The 22,933-nt window shown below is 45.3% G+C and overlaps 1 protein-coding gene across 2 annotated transcripts in view; it reads right to left on the bottom strand.

The window, feature by feature from the left end:
- Window positions 1–17,547, bottom strand: part of LOC120018248 (stAR-related lipid transfer protein 13-like) — a 36,630-nt gene extending 19,083 nt beyond the window's left edge. The window contains exon 1 of one of the 2 annotated variants that reach the window (XM_038961345.1): window positions 17,241–17,547. In XM_038961345.1, coding sequence (XP_038817273.1) covers window positions 17,241–17,457 — 217 coding nt within the window. In that variant the 5' untranslated portion in view covers window positions 17,458–17,547. Of the gene's footprint in view, window positions 1–7,320; window positions 7,544–17,240 lie in introns of those variants that run through there. The other variant, XM_038961346.1, reaches the window with a different exon arrangement.
- Between the last annotated feature and the right edge of the window lie 5,386 nt (window positions 17,548–22,933).

Raw genomic sequence — 22,933 nt, 5'->3', positions numbered from 1 at the left:
AAGTCTTTGAGTGCAGTGTTGTAAGGACACATGATAGAAAAGGAAAACCTCCGGTCACTGTACATTGTATTGAGTACAGTAGAGTTCAGGTCTTCCTCTCTCTTCCGACTAGCCTGTCCTGCCAGTTGTACATTGTATTGAGTACAGTAGAGTTCAGGTCTTCCTCTCTCTTCCGACTAGCCTGTCCTTCCAGTTGTACATTGTATTGAGTACAGTAGAGTTCAGGTCTTCCTCTCTCTTCCGACTAGCCTGTCCTGCCAGTTGGACATTGTATTGAGTACAGTAGAGTTCCGGTCTTCCTCTCTCTTCCGACTAGCCTGTCCTGCCAGTTGGACATTGTATTGAGTACAGTAGAGTTCAGGTCTTCCTCTCTCTTCTGACTAGCCTGTCCTGCCAGTTGGACATTGTATTGAGTACAGTAGAGCCATATTGTTCTACTGCACCACATGGTGAGAGTGCCTCCATCTCCATTCTCGCCGGAGGAGGGACTGTTGGCAACAGAACAGGGAATACGATCTGGGAATTCCACTGTCCTGTCCTGGGCATTCTGTAACAGAATCTCGAGACATTCTGTTCCAACAGACGTTCCGACGTACCTTCTCCAGGGAGAAAAGGCTGGCCTGCGTCCCAAATGGCACCCTATTCCATGTATATTGCACTACTTTTGACCAGGGCCCATCAAAAGTAGTGCACTATACAGGGAATAGGGTGCCATTTGGGATGTAACCCTGGTCTGGCAACGAGTCAGGACGGGAACTGCCTGTTACTACACAACCATGGCTGTAAAACTGTGTACAGTGTAATGTTGCATCGCAACAATGACATGAAACCCAGCACGGTGGAGGGACAAAGGTCCAAAATGCCACCAGCAGTACGTTTGTTACTAAGGTGTGTGTTTGTGTGTGGCCGACTAACCTATCCCTACAGGGGATACTACTTCCTCTCCTTATGCAACATCATTCCCTTTATAGGAACATTCCCTGGCAGTGTCCCAAATGGCACTTCATTCCCTATATAGTGCACTACTTTCCCTATTGAATATATAGTCCATACATAGCTTTTTGGGACACAGTCAGTGCAGTAGGAACATTTTGTTATGGAACGAATGGAACATCAGATCTACGGGCAGATAGCTAGTGTCCTAAAGGGAAGCGATGGTACACTTGGTCTGTGTGCGTCTGAAGTGGCACCCTATTCCCTATAATATAGTGCACTACTTTTGACCAGGGTCCATAGGGATGCAGACTTGGAGAGTGGCTGGTGGAGGGTTGAGCTGAACCTACTAGTGCAAGCCCTAACCATAACCCTAACCCTGTCTGGCTGGCTGCCAACAACAAAGCTAACTGGTTAACTGTTAAGTGTGTAGATCAACGCCTATATAACATGATATAAAGAAACATGCTCCTTGTTAAAATAAATACAAGCACTACACTTGTCTAAATTCTAAAGAAGTAGAGTTACACTAATAGATAAATTATTCCTATATTAGACCAATCCTAAATATTCTCAACTCCGTAATGATGTAACAAACAGATTGTGGTTTACTCACTGGTTATCTTCATCATACAGTCATTAGGATGTACACATTCCAATACGGTGGTTCTACAGACGTTCTACAGACGTATTAGAGACGTTTTAGAGTTTCTGGGCATCTTTCTCCTCTTCCCACGCAGCAGTAAGTAACGTTAGACTCCAACTCTAGTACCACAGCCTGCTGCTCAGAGATACTGATCTCTACTGATCCCTCTCACATCCAAACCTCCCTTTTCTATCTCCTTCTCTCTTTTTATCTCTCTTGTTCTTTCTCTCCCCCTCTCCCTTTCTCCTTCTCTCTCTCTCTCTTCCTCTTTCTTTCTCTCTCTCCTACTTTCTCTCTCACTCTCTCTCTCCCTCTCTCTTTCCATCTACCCCCAAACAGCCATGTGGCCACCCCCTGATATCTCTCCAACTCCACCCCTTTCTGGTGCTCCCCACTCTTCTCCCCTCCTTGTACCCCTTATCCCTCCACTACACCTCCTCTTCCCCTCCTCTACCCCCCGGTACCCTCCTACCCAGCTCTGCCCACTACATCTCTTTCAGCACATTTTTGGCAGAGAACATCATGCCAGGAGCCAAGCAACAGGAGCCGTGTGTACTAATGCCTGTGTGCAATGTGGGACTTTTCTCTTCAAAGATGTAATCCCAATGAAACCTCATCACTACAATTAAACGCTACATGAGAAAGAGTATAGTTTGGACCCGTGGCTTGAGAAGCCTTTACTCATCCCAGACCTTCCATCTTACCCCTCTACCACCTCCTCCCTGTCACATGGCCAGAGAGCTGGACATTGTTTGCTTTAGAGGGGGGAGTAAGTGAGAAGGATGGAAGGGGAGGGAGAGGGAGGGAGAGAGGGAGGGAGGGAAGATGGGGTGGAGGGGGAGCTTCTTGGAGTCCAGATGTTTTTCCAGCAAATCGACGGAAAGGAAAAGCGTGGGCAGCTAAAGTGGGGAAAACCAAAGCATGACATAAAACCATGACATAAAACCATGACATAAACCGTCAACAATCCGCAGCCATGAATCATACTGGCATCCTCAGGCAGCGTCTAACATGGCACGAGAGAGAGAGAGAGAGAGAGAGAGAGAGAGAGAGAGAGAGAGAGAGAGAGAGAAAGAAAGAAAGAAAGAAAGAAAGAAAGAAAGAAAGAAAGAAAGAAAGAAAGAAAGAAAGAAAGAAAGAAAGAAAGAACGAAAGAAAGAAAGAACGAAAGAACGAAAGAAAGAACGAAAGAAAGAACGAAAGAAAGAAAGAAAGAAAGAACGAAAGAAAGAAAGAAAAATTATAGATATAGAGAGAGAGCTGCTGCCTGACTACCCTGGGGAAGGCATCAGGAGTGGCAGCAGCCTGGTTACAGACAGACTACTGCTGCACACAATGATGATCACACTACCTTACAGTAACAGCCCGAGGCAGACAGACAGACAGGAGGAAACAGTGTGCCACTTCTAGTCAACCACAACCACCACCTCACATGTCTCATGTCTGAAACAAGCCAACATTTCCTCCTGTCTCTGTCTAACATTTCCTTGTCTAACAGAGTTCAATTGTGCATGGACAATAGGAAGAGCTAAGTGAGGCTTAAATTATTGTCTATAAAGAGTAGTCTGTAGCCTCAATGGAGAGAGCCTGAGTGACTGGTTGTACTTAGGTAGTTGTACTGCAAACAGAACCAGGAATAGGCAGTAGTGGGTCCAGTGAGAGCCTAGCAGAGTGCTGGCGAGGCAGTAGATGGATTAATAATATAGCCTAGCCGCAGGTTCTGCCGGTAGCCCTCACCCTCCTCCTGTGTCCCCTCCCACCCGTCCCCATACCCCCTACCATCTTCCAAGCCCCGGCTTCAGGCTCAGCCCCCAAGTCACTCTGCCAGTGTCGTGGGAACAACGTGGGTCTATTTTTCCATTTCAGGTTTTAATTAACCTCCCCGCATGTCTCCATCATGGTCCCCTTGCCACCCTCAGGGCTACATCCTAAGACCTCTCCACCACCACTACACACAATATCCCCCTCATGCCCCCATACCACAGCCCATACTTCCATACAATACCCCTCTATCACAACCGTACCAGGAGGTGCCACTGCCACTCACTCGCTAATCTACCCAACGCCATGTGTGGCGAGAGAGTGAGTGGGAGTGAGATAGAGAGTCAGTGAGTGAGTGAATGAGTGAGTGAGTGAATGAGTGAGTGAGTGAATAAGTGAGTGAATAAGTGAGTAAATAAGTGAGTGAGTGAGTGACAGTGAAAGGGTGTGAGAGAGAGAGAAACAGAGAGAGAGAGAAAGAGAGAGAGAGCTTATTGATTGTCAGTGTCAACAGCAGGATAACAGGAGGACATGAGCTACAAATCTGAAGGATGCAGGCTGCTGTTGTTGACCTGGTCTTGTCCCAAATGGCACCCTATTCCCTACACTGTTAGAAAAAAAGTTGCTATCTAGAACCGAAAAGGGTTCTTCGGTTGTCCCCATAGCAGAACCCTTTGAAGAACCCCTTTTGGTAATCCTTTTCAGTCCATGTAAAAACCCTTTCCACATAGGGTTCCTGAATGGAACCAAAAAGGATTTTACCTGGAACCAAAAAGGGTTCTCCTATGGGGACAGCCAAAGAACCCTTTTGGAACCCATTTTTCTAAGCGTGTATATAGTGCAATACTTTTGACCAAAGCCCTATGGACCCTGGTTAAAAGTAGTGCACTATAAAGGGAATAGGATACCATTTGGGATGCATACCAGGCCCGAAGCCTGCATACCAGGCCCGAAGCCTGCATACCAGGCCCGAAGCCTGCCAACTGGGTCAGAAGTCAGTTTCTCTGAAGGGCCTGTACTGTATGTATGGAGCAGAGTATGTGAGCAGAGTTGAGCTGTCGGAAATCCCGCTCATTGCTCACAGAGCATGTCCTTTCCAACCGCTCCGCTAAAAACCGCTCCAACCTAACAGGGAAAAAAACAGCCCCACCAAATTCGCTCTAATCATTAAAATCACAATTGAACCAATACCCATCTATTTTCTGACTACCTAGCTCTACCATTTGGTTTTGAAGTATTGAAACCAAACCACATGGATTTGAATGAAAAGTTTTGAATAAACATGAAAATGTAAGAAGTGAACATCATTTCAAATAGGCTACATTTCATATTAAACAGCATATAAACACTCTAAATAGGTCAGGAGCCAGACATTATTTAGGCTAGATGAATACAATTATTTCAAGGCTATTCTACAAAGAAATACATTGTGAAACATTTGCTGGTGCGACACAATAGGCTGGTAGGGACATAAAGCGCTCAGCATTTAAACAACATTTTGTTTCATTAAATCATTATAGTCTATAAATTGCGCAAATAGGCTGTGACTTACTTACAATTAAATACAAATGAAACGGAAAATGCCTTACTAGGGTCAGTCTACAGTGCCTTTGAATTGATTTTTAGAAACACGAGTTTGACCAGAGTCTGTGTCTTAAGGCTCGTGTGACGGTGCCAAAAGTCAAAATCAATTATGGCCTATTGAGTCAAAATCAATTATGGCCTATTGAGTCAAAATCAATTATGGCCTATTGAGTCAAAATCAATTATGGCCTATTGAGTCAAAATCAATTATGGCCTATTGTGTAGATAATAAAACGGAAATGAACGCAACATTTAAGAGATCGGATGTTTCGTTTATAAATACTTTGCTACAATGACACACTTAGTTATCTATCCACCTCGTTCTTTTCTTTTAGCATGTGCACGTAATATGTACACCATGCTTCAGGATACTTGTCTTTTCAGATTCCACAATGATTATTTAATTGTGGACACTACATCACCTCACTCCCTCTCTTGTTCTTGGTTCTCATCTTTGTCACATTAAATTAGTCACATTGATTTAGCACCTGTGTGTTCTATCAGTTTCTTCATGAAAATATTTAGTGAACTCCATGACAGTAGCTAAAGCAAGGGGCTATAGCAGCACACAAGTAGACTACAAATGCATGCTGAGCCGGGCATCCTCTGAGCTTGTGAAGTGAGTGCTACTGGAGATAAAATTGGAGCTGGCGAGAAGGCTGACGCTCCAGCCTTTAGGAATCTCGCTCCACTCCAGCTTCGCTAACATACTCTGGTATGGAGTTGAAAGAAGAGCAGCACAGCTGTAGCAACACTGCATTCACCCCGTGGAACAGCTCAGAAGATCACCCAGAAAGACCAGCCTTTCATCTGGCAGGATAACAGCTCTTAAACTGACTCTATCTTCCAACATAGCCACCAACCCTTTCACCCAGCACAGAGCAGACCTCTAATGCTATTAGAACCATAGCTACCTTAGACAACACAGTGACAAATACCATGTCTCAACTACACAAGACACAAAGACACATACAACAACATACCTGGACAGTCACTCACACACCTACCACTGTCTACTATGACAACAGCACCAAAACATCCAGTGCCCACAGAGATGTAAAAACCCCTTCTGACTCTGACTTCCCTACATGGCTCTTGCCCCTTTAGTTTAAACTCAGTGAACCTTCTAGAATGATGCATCATCAAGGGGTTAAAGACATGGGGTGTTACTTCAAGTTGTTTTCAAAACGCAGACATCACATATGTTCTAAATCAGTGCTGCTACACAGTGAAGAAAGGTCCTGATCTCAGAGATACACCAGGGCTTTACATTTCTTCAACCACCACTGTGATTTACAGACCTGTTTCTGGCTGACAGAAGGATGGGGCAGTGGTCTGGTCTCACAGGGTAGTGGTGTTCCTGTCTCCCCACTACTCCTGACAATAGTACTGCCCAGATCTAAACCTCACCTTGACCCACATGAACCCATTTCTCAAGTCCTGGAAGAGAGGTCTGTACCAGGAAACCTCACGACCCCAGGCCGGGCTGAGAAAACACCTCTACAGATCCTGTCCTTCTACACTCTCCACAGCCCCTCACACCTCTGCCCCACTCAGCCAGCAGCTCCAAACAGAACACAAATCAATCAGCCATGCATTCTAACGAAATACATACAGTGATCACTCTCAAGCTTTAGCCCCCAGCTCGTGTTTCCCCCAACCTCAGCCCCAAACCCCAGCCTGCTCTATAACCCCAGCCCTCAGCTCCAGTCCATCCCCCAACCTCAGCCCCAAATTCTACATAAACACTTCCAGGCGCTGGAGCGGGACCATTTTCCCACACATGCTAAAGTTGTTTTGACAGCTATCTTGGAGGCCCTTCATGGAGGAGAGAAAAACATCAACTCTGGCTTTTGGAGATTTCCTTTTTCATTTCAACAAGTCTGTCACCCCTCTCAACACACTGTGTACCACCACCAACCCTCCTCTCTGTTCAGGAATCAGACCATATGGCGCAAATGGCACCCTATTCCCTATATAGGGCCCATAGGGCTTTGGTCAAAAGTAGTGCACTATGTAGGGAATATGATTCCATTCGGGATGCATCCAGAGCGTAAGTTGTTAACGTTAAGAGATAATGTAAGTAGTTCAGCATGAGGACATAGAAACACTCCCATATACCAGATGACTAAGTTCCAGAATAGTGACATAAGAACTAGCTTCTCAATGACTATACCTAACTTCTCTCAGAAGAACGATAACATCAAACATAGCCTTTTTACCTTCTGCTGTTTGTTGTCTACGAGACAAAGAGCAGATTTATTCAACTGAACATCAGCATGACAAATCCACAGACCTGTGTGAGGCCAGAGAGATATAGAGTAGAGAGGTGTAATACCTGTGGCCAGAGGTACTGTATAGGGCAGGCTGTAGAGAGAGAGAGAGTAGAGAGGTACCTGTTGGCATTGGTGGGTCTCTGGGTCCAGATACAGGGAGAGGAAACAGACTCCAGGCAGAGAGAGCGAGATGGTCCCCACACCACACCACCGCAAGCCTGGCTGTCCTCCTGCTACTACTGCCACCACTACAACAGCCTTACTGACTGTCTCTCTCTCTCTCTGTTCTCCCTCTCTCTCCCCTCCTACCTTCCATCCTCAGTCCTGTGTGCTCTGGGATTTATCAGATGTCACTATCCCCTATCCCTTTCCTCCCCTCCTCCCCCTCCCTCTCCAGTGCAGTCTGTAACACAGCTGGGTTCTATGTAGTTAGTAACCTTGTCCTCCTGCTAATGGACATGCATGTGCTCCACTTTGACTGCAGCCCTCTGTAAATCAGTCACCTATTATAAGCAGTGAGTGTGTGTGTGTGTGTGTGTGTGTGTGTGTGTGTGTGTGTGTGTGTGTGTGTGTGTGTGTGTGTGTGTGTGTGTGTGTGTGTGTGTGTGTGTGTGTGTGTGTGTGTGTGTGTGTGTGTGTGTGTGTATACAAGGTAATATAATGTTTGTTTCTGGCAATGCTGTTTCCATGTCATAATGTAACTGTAATTCTCCTGTCTTTGATAGCATAGCAAACACTGTCATTTGGTTTTCCATGAGCTGTGTAATACAACTGGAGAAAGATCATCATGAATTACTGACAGACAAACAGACTCTGTTAACTCTGTCCCAGAACCACAGCTATCACACGGACAGGGCTAGGAGGTCACACACACTCACACACACACTCTCTCACACACACACACACACACACACACACACACACACACACACACACACACACACACACACACACACACACACACACACACACACACACACACACACACACACACACACACACACTCCATGTGGTAGTGCAGTTACACATTACTACCAGAGGAGGGCAGCAGAAAGGATGAACCCAGTGACCTGAGGAAACCGAGTGGAACATTGATGACAGGCTACTGAATCACCAGGAGGCACAACCAATAACCTCTCATCTCTACATCTTATTCCACTGGAATTGCCATGAAAACACCCTGTTTATGTTCCAACACGCACGCACGCACACACACACATGCAAGCGCACACACACACAAATACAAACACACACTCCAGCTGAGGTTAATGTAAAGATCAACAGAGCTCTGGACTTCACTTTCAACAGACACAATCACAGTCCTCAGTTAATAAATCATCTTAATAAAGTCCTATTTCAGTAACTGTTACTGAGATATAATGTGTTAATTATATACATTGTTATTGACTTGATTTGTGCCACTTTGTATTGGGGAATTACTTTAGCATTTCCCCTCAGGAATGTGATTGACCTTTGAGTTGAGCTGAGCAGTGAGAGTTTTCCAGCCTGGATCTGTTAATATATGACTTATGTGTATCGTTACACTGGAAATCAGGTATGTAGTCAATCATTAGCCTGCTCTATGACTGGTCTGGTCTGCACATGACAGCTGTCAGGTTAGACACACAGATTGTAGGAGAGGCAGGACTGCTGCTAACTGGGACCAGGGTTATCATTTGGGCCGTAGCCTGTGCGTCACATCACTTTCTCTATAGAAATAGATAAAAAGTCCTTGTCTGCCACCATCAGGGTCGTGTTGAGTAGGCTCTGTAGGCTCTGGCTCTGTCACAGGCTTTCACGTCACCTTGGAAACCTGGGCGCCCAAGGCTAGGCACATCAGCATCAGAGGCAGCACCATGCTCCACTATAGTCATGAGATCTGACTGTGACATCTGCATACCAGTGATATGGTCATACAGATTTACAGTCTGTGTCGTCACTAAGCAGCATGGAACATGATCCTCCCTTTGGGACAAAGACACTCTGAGGATCACGTGTTTAAAAGTTTTCCATGGTGATGGTCACTTAAATAGGTCCTCAGGGAATTCCCCATTAAACAGAACACATCTATTCTGTACCATGAATACACACTGGAGTATTAGACCATGTGTACATGATAGAGCATTTCATCATGACTCTGGACCTAAACGTGGAGATGAAATAGGCTACTTCCTGTTAAGGTATCATTAATATGATCAACATGGCTGCATTTTACTGAGGCTCATCGGGGTGTCTAGCAGGCCGGGAGCCTGGTTCTATGATGCATAATAACCCAAGTCATATAGCTGCTGTACACAACCACCAAGTCATGTAATACACACAACAACCTTGCACCTTCAGTCCACATTGCTAGTTATCATAGTCCTCCTGAGGAGACAAACAGACAGATTCACTCCAGGATATTACTATACAGCTGCCAGGCTGTAACTCCTACCAGTAGGTGAGGTGCCAACAGTGTCCTGAGCCCTGAGACAGAGGGAGAGAGCTAATGGTCTTCACAGAGAGGGAATGGAGCCCCTGGCTGCAACAAGAGATTCACAGGGGGGTCAGAGGGCTGTTATGAAGGGTCACTAGAGGGTCAGGCTCGGGGGTCAGCTAGCAGGTCAGACTGAACAGGAAGACCTGTACCAAACACAGACCCCTCAGTGAAGACATGAAGAAAACAAACGGTGTCAGCGAGCCAGCCTTTCTTCATGGTTTAGTGTTCTACCACAGTAAAGCACCATTTCAGCCAGTCTTTAAAACCCAGGCAGCCATCTACAGTATATCACCACTACAGATACAGGTGCAGGTATAGATATAGACATAGGTAGAGATTTAAAGAGATATAAATATGCAGACAGTCTTGATTAACATACCAGGTCCAAAGCACCAATGTCCACCACTCCAGACATTATCAACGCTAGAGATCTAACAATGACTGTTGCATTAGCTCTGACTGAGCAGTTGACCAATCTTCTGGCTTCCTCTCTGCTCTGTGGAGACAGAGTATTTTAGAATGGGTTTGCCAGTAGAACAACCTCCAAGCAACTTGGATTTAGTATGAAAATAACTTTGGGTGTTAGACTGAGGAATTTAGCAAGGAATTCAAGTAAGCAAATCAAGAATCTAGCAGGAAATTTCCCTCCATGGTGGCATGAAAAGGTCATTGACTGTGGACAGAGGGGGTAGTGTGTACCAGCAGAGGGGGAAAAAGGGGCGGACAAGCACGTGTGTGAGGGTCTGTGTGTGAGTACAGGGGAATTGGACACAGAGGGCCTATATAGTTACATTTGGGTGTGAAGTGTTGGGTTTTTCCACTGCCTTAGTAGCAGAAGCAGCAGATACAGGGGGAGATGCAGCCATTCTGCTGTACAGATCTATAGAGACAGAGTTGGGCTACAGTAATATTGACAGGAAAGAGACACATTCCTCTAGAATAGAACCCAGGCCTCTTCCCTCATACACATAGGCTGAGTTCCAAATCCTTCATCCTCATATCCTGCTGGAAAGAACCTGGCCTCATCCTCATACCCTGCTGCAGTGAGGCTGGCTTCATCTTCATACCCTGCTGCAGAGAGGCTGGCTTCATTCTCATACCCAACTGCAGAGAGCCTGGCTTCATCCTCATACCCTGCTGCAGAGAGGCAGGCCTCGTCCTCATAACCTGCTGCAGTGAGGCTTTTCTCATCCTCATACCCTGCTGCAGAGTCAAAGACTGGCTAATTCCTTCACTCTGTGGGGCAGGAAAAACCTGATAGATATTGGACCACAGTGACTGCTCTATAGGCCTACTCTGCCAAACATTTATATAATGCATAATGGATTTGGGAATGTCGTACACTGTAGCAACTCACTTGTATGGTATGGCTACAGCAGTTGAATAGGACCCACACACACTACCACACATCCGTAGCTGGAGTGTCACTGCAATTCCATCAGATGGGAAGCATGACTAAGATCGCTGGACAAGCTTCCCTGGAATTTGGGGTGAAACTGTACAACCTCCCAGTAGCTCCCAGTCACTCCCTCCCACAGTCTGTTATACTACCCGTCACTATGGCCGGGTAACCCCCAGACCTGGTTTCAAATAATATTTGCAATGTTTCCAATACTTTGAGCGTTTGTTCTAGCCTGCATGATAGACGAGGTTTGCAGGTTTTTTGCACTATTGGTCCATTAAGCCAGGTAAGCTCAATCAAGCACAGATAAAGTATTTAAAATGATTCAAATAGTATTTGAACCCAGATGTGGTAGCACAGTCCCTCCCTCTCCTAGCCTGCTATGTCAATGGAGCTGGTCAGCTGGAGACAGGCCACAACAGGGCATGGAGAAGGTCAGTTCACTGGACAGAATCTAACACCACTGTCTGTGACAAAAAGTTCAGTGCATTCATAGTACCCGCACTTTATGGGCCAGTTTAGCGGACATCCTGGAATAAATAGCATGCTTAATGAAGAATCTCCTTTGAAACAGCGTTTTAGTCCATGACTAAGCTAAATCCATGTCCAGGAAACCAGCCCTATATGTTTGTAATGTGTGTTATGTAAAGCCTGTGACAGCTCGATGGATCAATAAAGTTCAATTAAATTCCATTCTGGGGACAAAGTCAGACCTTTATAATGTACCGTGGGGACTGGAATTATTGGATCCCTTGATAAAGATGAGCAAAAAAACTGTATTTTTTCTTGTACAAATAATGGGGGGAGGCATATGTTTTATTGTCACATACACTGGATAGGTACAGTGAAATGTGTTGTTTTACAGGGTCAGCCAAAGTAGTACTGTGCCTTGCTCAAGGGCGCATCAATAGATTCACCTTGTCGGCTCGGGTATTCGACCTCTCAATTACTGGACCAACGTTCTAACCGCTAGGCTACCTGCCGCCCACACTGCCTGGAGTTTGATAAACGACATTGGCACTTGGATCAGAACCGGTGCTATGGTCAGATGACATGAAAATAGAGCTCTTTGGCCACATAAGTGGTGGGACTGGCGTTGCAGAACAGAATCAAATGCAGAAAGGTACCTCATACCTACACTAAAATAGGGTGGTGGATTTCTGATGGGACTATTTTGCTTCCACTGGTCTTGGGGCCCTTGTCAAGGTCAACGGCATCATGAACTTTACCAAGTGGATCTTCCAGCATGTCAATAACCCCAAGCTCTAATCAAAATCCACAAAGAAATGGTTAATTGACCACAAAATGTACATTTTGCTATGGCCATCTCAGTCCCCAGACTTAAACCCCATTGAAAACCTGTGGTTTGAATTGAAGAGGGCAGTCCATAAGCGCAGACGAAGGATTTCAAGGATCTGGAAAGATTCCGTATGGAGGAATGTTCTAAGATCCCTCCCAATGTGTTCTCCAATCTCATAAAACATTAGAGGAAAAGGCTCAGCGTCGTTATCCTCTCAAGGGGAGGATGCTGGAGTATTGACAACAGGGGTGCCGATAATTTTGACCCATATCTTGAGATTATTTTGTATTACTTTCTCTGAGCAATTGTATTAGTACAAAATAATATAATTTTCCATTTTTTCCCCATACAATATCAGTATTTGTTTTATTCATTTTATACATGCCTTATAAGCGAACAATAATGTGTGAGGTTTACAAAGGACAAAGCAAATATTACGTTTCTAGGGTTGGCAATCTCTATTCTTAACCCTAAGCCTAAGAATGTGATTCCACAAAGTAAATGCCTTCTCCTATATGTTGTGTTAAGTTACAATAGGTGTTTATAGCAGGAACAAAACAGTTATCTTCTCAACAGAGAGAACCTTTAAGATCATTTCCATGACTGTGACAGCCATGAGTCATATAAGGATTAGATTTATGTTGACAAAAAGAAAAGTTACATCCAATACGACAACATACCATATTTTCTGCTATCATCATCTCTGACCTAAAAAGCCAGACAGCTTTGATCTGAGCAGTCAGACCCAGACACATGATTCTACAGGCCTCTTCCTCCTCTACCCAAGATCATCATGATACCTCCACATGAAACAGAGCCGAAACATACCTCCACAGAACCACACAGTCTAGTTGCATCAATCAGTCAAACAACAATAACTCCAGTGTCTCGCCTCTCTATCTGTCGATCGGTCTGTCCACAGAAACAGCTAAACATGAATCCACTGACTCCTCTGAGATGTTGGAGGCCAGCTATCTATCTCACTCTGAGAATACAGACAGTGTATATTCTGACTCCTGCCAGGGACAGTGACTAAATGAAGACTAAACTCTTCTTGAGGCTTTACTGCTGACTGATGGAGAGTTCTCTGCTCTACTCTGAGGTGAAATGTGGCCAAGCTTCGATCCAGTTTCTGGGCCCACAGCCTGCCTTTCACACCTGCAGGGGGAGGAGGAGGGGAGACCTGCCTATATCACCTCTGTTGTAATGCATGCCCCCTCTCCCAAACATGCTCCACCCCCAGGTAAGCCATCCACAGCACTCCGGGTAAAAGACAAAAGACACAGGAAGGAACAGGGAAGGACTGCAGCTCCTCTCCTCTCAGGTCAAACTCTCTCTGTGGACTCATGTTTGACATAATAGAACCCTAATGACAGACCTGAAGGCAGGGCCACGCCAGGGAACACACACACAGACACACAGACACACAGACACACAGACACACAGACACACAGACACACAGACAGACAGACAGACAGACAGACAGACAGACAGACAGACAGACAGACAGACAGACAGACACACACACACACACACACACACACACACACACACACACACACACACACACACACACACACAAACACACACACAAACACACACACAAACACACACACACACAAACACACACACACACACACACACACACACACACACACACACACACACACACACACACACACACACACACATAGTTGACTAATCCTGTGAGCAGATAACAGCAGAGGAGTAATGAAGGCTGAAGGTCAAGTCAGTCATTGTTTGACCATAAACTCATTCATATTGCTTACTGTGCTGGCTATTGCCAGGGACATTATCTTCTACTCACATATATCGTATTGCTTAATCAGTTTGTTAGTTCCTCTTTTGTATTGCTACAGTGCCTTCAGAAAGTATGTATAAGCCTTGACTTATTCCACATTTTGTTTTAGCCTGAATTCAAAATGGATTAAAGAGTTTTTTATTTCTCACTCATTTACAGTGGGGCAAAAAAGTATTTAGTCAGCCACCAATTGTGCAAGTTCTCCCACTTAAAAAGATGAGAGAGGCCTGTAATGTTCATCATAGGTACACTTCAACTATGACAGACAAAATGAGGGAAAAAAATCCAGAAAATCACATTGTAGGATTTTTAATTAATTTATTTGCAAATTATGGTGGAAAATAAGTATTTGGTCAATAACAAAAGTTTATCTCAATACTTTGTTATATACCCTTTGTTGGCAATGACAGAGGTCAAATGTTTTCTGTAAGTCTTCACAAGGTTTTCACACACTGTTGCTGGTATTTTGGCCCATTCCTCCATGCAGATCTCCTCTAGAGCAGTGATGTTTTGGGGCTGTTGCTGGGCAACACGGACTTTCAACTCCCTCCAAAGATTTTCTATGGGGTTGAGATCTGGAGACTGGCTAGGCCACTCCAGGACCTTGAAATGCTTCTTACAAAGCCACTCCTTCGTTGCCCGGGCGGTGTGTTTGGGATCATTGTCATGGTGAAAGACCCAGCCACGTTTCATCTTCAATGCCCTTGCTGATGGAAGGAGGTTTTCACTCAAAATCTCACGATACATGGCCCCATTCATTCTGTCCTTTACACGGATCAGTCGTCCTGGTCCCTTTGCAGAAAAACAGCCCCAAAGCATGATGTTTCCACCCCCATGCTTCACAGTAGGTATGGTGTTCTTTGGATGCAACTCAGCATTCTTTGTCCTCCAAACACGACGAGTTGAGTTTTTACCAAAATGTTCTATTTTGGTTTCATCCGACCATATGACATTCTCCCAATCTTCTTCTGGATCATCCAAATGCTCTCTAGCAAACTTCAGATGGGCCTGGACATGTACTGGCTTAAGCAGGGGGACACGTCTGGCACTGCAGGATTTGAGTCCCTGGCGGCGTAGTGTGCTACTGATGGTAGGCTTTGTTACTTTGGTCCCAGCTCTCTGCAGGTCATTCACTAGGTCCCCCCGTGTGGTTCTGGGATTTTTGCTCACCGTTCTTGTGATCATTTTGACCCCACGGGGTGAGATCTTGCGTGGAGCCCCAGATCGAGGGAGATTATCAGTGGTCTTGTATGTCTTCCATTTCCTAATAATTGCTCCCACAGTTGATTTCTTCAAACCAAGCTGCTTACCTATTGCAGATTCAGTCTTCCCAGCCTGGTGCAGGTCTACAATTTTGTGTCTGGTGTCCTTTGACAGCTCTTTGGTCTTGGCCATAGTGGAGTTTGGAGTGTGACTGTTTGAGGTTGTGGACAGGTCTTTTATACTGATAACAAGTTCAAACAGATGCCATTAATACAGGTAACGAGTGGAGGACAGAGGAGCCTCTTAAAGAAGAAGTTACAGGTCTGTGAGAGCCAGAAATCTTGCTTGTTTGTAGGTGACCAAATACTTATTTTCCACCATAATTTGCAAATAAATTCATTAAAAATCCTACAATGTGATTCTCTGGATTTTTTTTTCTCATTTTGTCTGTCATAGTTGAAGTGTACCTATGATGGAAATTACAGGCCTCTCTCATCTTTTTAAGTGGGAGAACTTGCACAATTGGTGGCTGACTAAATACTTTTTTTGCCCCACTGTACATACGATACCTCCATAATGAAAAGTGAAAACATGTTTTTCAAAATGTTTGCAAATGTATTGAAAATGAACTACAGAAATATCTAATTTACATAAGTATTCACACCCCTGAGTCAATACATGTTAGACAATCACCTTTAGCAGCGAGAATCAATCAATCAATCAAATGTATTTATAAAGCCCTTCTTACATCAGCTGATGTCACAAAGTGCTGTACAGAAACCCAGCCTAAAACCCCAAACAGCAAGCAATGCAGGTGTAGAAGCACGAACAGCTGTATATTTGGACTTGTGATTTAGGTTATTGTCCTGCTGAAAGATGAATTTGTCTCCCAGTGTCTAGTTGAAAGCAAACTGAACCAGGTTTTCCTCTAGGATTTTGCCTTTGCTTAGCTCTATTCCATTGATTTTTATCTTAAACATCTCCATAAACAAGTCAATTATCGGGTATTGTGTGTGGGCCAGTGACACAAAATCTACATTTAATCCATTTTAAATTCAGGCTGTTAAACAACAGAATGTGGAACAAGTCAAGTGGTGTGAATACTTTCTGAAGGTACTGTAGGTCAGCTATCAGGGTTCAGGTGGGGCTGATAAGGAATAGCGTGTCTCCCAACACACTGCACTTACTGTGCTGTTGCCTTAACTTGCGTATCTTATTTAGGACCAATACTACAACACAGCTACCACACCAAATGACACATTATGTCTTACATACCTAGGGAATAGTGCACATAATCAACCCTCTGGTATGTAGGAACACGGTGGTGTGGTAGTCTAGAACAACAATATTAGTCACCCTTTACACAGCTTGCTAAATGTGTTATTAAGTTAAGCAACACTACAGTTACTTCCTGACTGACAGAGTACAGCACCTTGCCATGTCCTTACACACTGACAGACTGACAGACACTAGCTAGCGCTCATGTCCTCACACACTCTAGCAGAGCAGGGCTGCTGCTAGATCAAGCTATAGGCTGATTAGATAACCATGACAGACTATGGCTCTCTGTCGCTGAACTTTACAGAGGAACTAGGAACTATCTGATTGTCCTTCACAATGTCCGTCTTCACCAGCTTTCATATGGTCAACATCCACCATCATAATACTATGAGTGTCCAGAAGTTCTCATACTTAGAGTTTCCACCACCACTCCTACTACAGTATCTACTCAACTAGCTCTAGTCCTGGGCATTATGTGCGGCTTGCTGAAGCTTAAGGCTGTCAACAAGCAGTACATAACACCCTGAACCAGAGCTATCACTCCTCCTCCTACCTCCAGCTATCCTCCGGAGTAGCTGTTGCCGGGCAATGATGCGTCCCAGGCGGTATCCGGAGCGACGGCGGTGGTGGTCCATCCTTAGGTAGATATCCTGGCTCTCTTGGGTCATACTGCCCAGACAGTCCTGGCTGTCCTGACTCATACTGCTTCCCAGACACTCACTGCCAGGCCCCTGGGGCACAGAGTCTCTGTCAGACAGATCCCTGTACATGACTACTACTACAGCACTGGCACTGCTAGACTGACTGACACACACACACACACACACTACACTGGCCCCTGACCGATAAACACACTCTCTCAGACAGGATCCAGCAGCAGAAGGCTTCACGTCCAGGCGCTAGCAGCCCAGTGTGATCTGAAAGGCTGAGGCTCGGAAGGAGAGCTGAGAGGCTAGAGGGGAGGGAGGAGTGCCAGCACAACACTACACCTCTCCAGGTCAGGTGACCAGACAGCAGCCAGTGGTAGATCAGTACTTGGAGTACTGCCCACCTTGCTGAGCTCTATCCAGTGTCTGTCTGTGGGAGAGAGGGAGAGGAACCGCCTGAACGCTGGTCTGGAGGGAAATATAAATACCAGAAGAATGCCTGTGAACTGAGTAAGCACAGAGTGGAGGGAGGCAGGAGGACAAGACATGGAGGAGGAAATGGGAGGGCTTAGAAAAACAGTATTGTTAGGACCCGCCCTGCCCAAAACAATCCTACGCTGTGGAGTGTGGACCTGCACACAGGTGCCAAGTTTAGTCAGGATAAGGGAGTCTCTTTGCCATGCTGAGGAGACAGAGGAAAAATAATGAAGGGAGTGAAGAGAAGGAGAGAGATGAACGAGAGGGAGAATGCTAATATCTCCTCCCCACCCCCACCATTCCACAACAACCCCCTCTCCACCCCCAGGCCCCTGCCCACGCCCATACTCCAACACCACTCCCCGCCCGTCTCCATTCACAGTGGGGGTCAACAGGACAGGAAGCCTGTGGCACCTTGTGAAGAAGAAACCATTGAGCCTAAACACCTGGATTATAATGAATCTCAACTCTACACAACTGGTTAATACAGACCCTAATAAGCTTCCGGGTTCATTAAAACAGCCCCACTACAATAGCCCGAGTGTCCGACTGTTTCTGCTCTCTTGCCAACTCCTTATGGAATTGTCATACCAAAATGTTTGGCTTGACAATGACAATCGAGAGGCAAGAGCACTAAACAGATCTTGGACCAGGCTACAGCCGCAACACTTGAGAATGAGATATGATGATAAGATACAGTTGTCAACAGTGAAGTTTAAACTAAATAGTAATAAAAGTAGATCTTGAGACTTGATAACCTTCCAGTAGTGTTTTTGCGTTTGGAACAGGATGGAACAACAGAAGTCATCATTCACACTTAAAATAGAGTCCCCATCCTAACAGAGCAGACCCACTCACTCCCCGTCACAGCGGGCCACTGGTGGTGTCCACCCTCTCAACACACAGCCTGCCTGTGTCCTGCAGCACAGGGCTCCACATGGGACTGGAACAGGACAGGGGTAGTGGGACTAGGGCTGCTAGTAAGCACACCACCAAGCTAAACAGCCTCCCAAATGGCACCCTTTAGTGTTCTGGTCAAAAGTAGTGCACTATATGGGGAATAGGGTGGCGCCATCCCTCTGGCTGGCAGGACCCTCTCTGGGCAACAAAGACCACCATTCACCGCAAGCTCACTTCAGAGCCCCCCAACCCTCTGCATGCTCTCATGCACTACCTCTGGCTTTGACTGGCTAGGTACTCTGTGGTGCTAGGTACTCTGTGGTGCTAGGTGCTCTGTCATGCTAGGTACTCTGTGGTGCTAGGTACTCTGTGTTGCTAGGTGCTCTGTGGTGCTAGGTACTCTGTCATGCTAGGTACTCTGTGTTGCTAGGTGCTCTGTGGTGCTAGGTGCTCTGTGGTGCTAGGTGCTCTGTGGTGCTAGGTACTCTGTCATGCTAGGTACTCTGTGTTGCTAGGTACTCTGTGGTGCTAGGTACTCTGTGGTGCTAGGTACTCTCTGGTGCTAGGTACTCTGTGTTGCTAGGTGCTCTGTAGTGCTAGGTACTCTGTGGTGCTAGGTACTCTGTGTTGCTAGGTGCTCTGTGGTGCTAGGTGCTCTGTCATGCTAGGTGCTCTGTGGTGCCTGGTACTCTGTAGTGCTAGGTACTCTGTGTTGCTAGGAGCTCTGTGGTGCTAGGTACTCTGTGGTATGTGGTGCTCTGTGGTGCTAGGTGCTCTGTGGTGCTAGGTACTCTGTGGTGCTAGGTACTCTGTGGTGCTAGGTGCTCTGTCATGCTAGGTACTCTGTGGTGCTAGGTGCTCTGTGTTGCTAGGTGCTCTGTGGTGCTAGGTACTCTGTGGTGCTAGGTTCTCTGTGGTGCTAGGTACTCTGTGGTGCTAGGTGCTCTGTCATGCTAGGTACTCTGTGTTGCTAGGTACTCTGCGGTGCTAGGTGCTCTGTCATGCTAGGTACTCTGTGTTGCTAGGTGCTCTGTGGTGCTAGGTGCTCTGTGGTGCGAGGTGCTCTGTGGTGCTAGGTACTCTGTCATGCTAGGTACTCTGTGTTGCTAGGTACTCTGTGGTGCTAGGTACTCTGTGGTGCTAGGTACTCTCTGGTGCTAGGTACTCTGTGTTGCTAGGTGCTCTGTAGTGCTAGGTACTCTGTGGTGCTAGGTGCTCTGTGGTGCTAGGTACTCTGTGTTGCTAGGTGCTCTGTGGTGCCTGGTACTCTGTAGTGCTAGGTACTCTGTGTTGCTAGGAGCTCTGTGGTGCTAGGTACTCTGTGGTGTGTGGTGCTCTGTGGTGCTAGGTACTCTGTGTTGCTAGGTACTCTGTGTTGCTAGGTGCTCTGTGGTGCTAGGTACTCTGTGGTGCTAGGTGCTCTGTGGTGCTAGGTGCTCTGTCATTTACATTTACATTTAAGTCATTTAGCAGACGCTCTTATCCAGAGCGACTTACAAATTGGTGCATTCACCTTATGATATCCAGTGGAACAACCACTTTACAATAGTGCATCTAAATCTTTTAAGGGGGGGGGGGGGGTAGAAGGATTACTTTATCCTATCCTAGGCACTCCCCAAAGAGGTGGGGCTCCAGGCGTCTCCGGAAGGCGGTGATCGACTCCGCCGACCCGGCGCCGCGAGGGAGCCCGTTCCACCATTGGGGTGCCAGAGCAGCGAACAGCCTTGACTGGGCTGAGCGGGAACTGCACTTCCCCAGAGGTAGGGAGGCGAGCAGGCCAGAGGTGGACGAACGCAGCGCCCCCGTTTGGGTGTAGGGCCTGATAAGGGCACTGCGTTCATCCACCTCCGGCCCGCTCGCCTCCCCACCTCCGAGGAAGCACAGCTCCCGCTCAGCCCAGCCAAAACTGCTCGCTGCTCTGGCACCCCAACGGCGGAACAAACTCCCCCACGACGCCAGGTCAGCGGAGCCAACCACCACCCTCCGGAGACACCCGAAACCCCACCTCTCCAAGGAACACCCAGGATAGGACAAAGCAATCCTATTATCAGGCATTATCAGGCATCAGGCATTATCAGGCATTCAACAACAAGGTCTGATTTCATTATTACTGAAACAGGACCCAAGTAGTAAATATAAAGAATCCAGTCCATTAAAAAAAATGGAGTCCCCTTACACTTCAGTGTTGTGATGCAAAAAACTCTAGGAAAGTGCATAGCGATTAGAATTAAAAAGGTATTTTTGGAAAATACTGGGAAACCAGGTGTGGTTTTCAAAGCTGACTTTGAAAAGGCTGTTGATAAAGTATGACTTGAATTTATATAGAAATGCCTGGAATATATACATTTTGGAGAATCTCTTATACATTGGTTTAAAGTTATGTATAGTAACCCTAGGTGAAAAATAGTAAACAATGGTTACTTCTAAGAAAGTTTTAAACTGTCAAGAGGAGTAAAACAAGGTTGTCCAGTATCATCATGTCTATTCATTATGGCCATCGAAATGTTAGTTATTAAAATCAGATCAAAAAATAATATCAAGGGCCTAAAAATCCAGGGCTTAAAAACAAAGGTGTCATTGTATGCTGATGATTCATGTTCTTTTAAATCCACAATGTGGATCCCGCCACAGCCTCATAGAGGATGTAGATATGTTTTCTAACCTCTCTGCATTAAAACCAAATGATGATAAGTGTACTATATTATGTATTGGATCACTAAAAAATACAACTTTTACATTACCGTGTAGTTTACCAATAAAATGGTCTGACAGTGAAGTGGACATACTCAGTATACATATCCCGAAAATAAAACAAATATCTGATTACAATACATTTTAATATAAAGGTACCAAAAATAGATAAAATCTTGATACCGTGGAAAGGAAAATACCTGTCTATTTGTGGAAAAATCCACCTGATTAACTCTTTAGTCATATCTCAGTTTACCTATTTGCTTATGGTTTTGCCTACACCTAGCGACATGTTCTTAAAATTATATGAGCAAAAAATATTCAATAAAAAAAAAAACTACAAGTCAAACAAAATTTAATGGGCCTATTTATATAATGAATATGAATTCGGAGGGAAGAACCTATTAAATATGAAAGCATTAAACCTCTCACTAAAGGCTCAGGCATTCAAAAGTTATACTTAAATCCAAACTGGTTCTCTAGCAGATTAGTAAGAATGTCTCACCCTATGTTCAAGAATGGCCATTTTACCTTTATTCAGATTGCAACGTCTCCCTTTCGGTTATTTGAAAATGAAATCATCACCAAATATAGCTATTTTTAAAACAAGCCACAGAACGTTGGTTGCAATTTCAGTTTAATCCACCAGAAAAGACAGAACATACAGTTGAAATCGGAAGTTAACATACACCGTAGCCAAATACATTTAAACTCAGTTTTTCACAATTCCTGACCTTTAATCCTAGTAAAAATACCCGGTCTTAGGTCAGTTAGGATCACCACTTTATTTTAAGAATGTGAAATGTCAGAATAATAGTAGGGAGAGTGATTTATTTCAGCTTTTATTTCTTTCATCACATTCCCAGTGGGTCAGAAGTTTACATACACTCAATTAGTATTTGGTAGCATTGCCTTTAAATTGTTTAACTTGGGTAAAACGTTTTGGGTAGCCTTCCGCAAGCTTCCCACAATAACTTGGGTGAATTTTAGCCCATTCCTCCTGACAGAGCTTGTGTATGAGTCAGGTTTGTAGGCCTTTTTTTTCAGTTCTGCCGACAAATTTTCGATAGCATTGAGGACTGGGCTTTGTGATGGTCATTCCAATACCTTGACTTTGTTGTCCTTAAGCCATTTTGCCAGAACTTTGGAAGTATGCTTGGGGTCATTGTCCATTTGGAAGACCCATTTGCGACCAAGCTTTACCTTCCTGACTGATGTCTTGAGATGTTGCCACATAATTTTCCTGCCTCATGATGCCATCTATTTTGTGAAGTGCACCAGTCCCTCCTGCAGCAAAGCACCCCCACAACATGATGCTGCCACCCCCATCCTTCACGGTTGGGATGGTATTCTTCGGCTTGCAAGCTTCCCCCTTTTTCCTCCAAACATAACGATCATCATTATGGCCAAACAGTACTATTTTTTATTTCACCAGACCAGAGGACATTTTTCCAAAAAGTACGATCTTTGTTCCCATGTGTAGTTGCAAACCGTAGTTTGGCTTTTTTATGGCGGTTTTGGAGCAGTGGCT

This window comes from Salvelinus namaycush, chromosome 23 (genome assembly GCF_016432855.1).
Source record: "Salvelinus namaycush isolate Seneca chromosome 23, SaNama_1.0, whole genome shotgun sequence".
In the NCBI taxonomy this organism is placed as follows: domain Eukaryota; kingdom Metazoa; phylum Chordata; class Actinopteri; order Salmoniformes; family Salmonidae; genus Salvelinus; species Salvelinus namaycush.
Note: the sequence above shows the minus strand (reverse complement) of the source record. Positions and strands in the feature narration are given on the sequence as shown.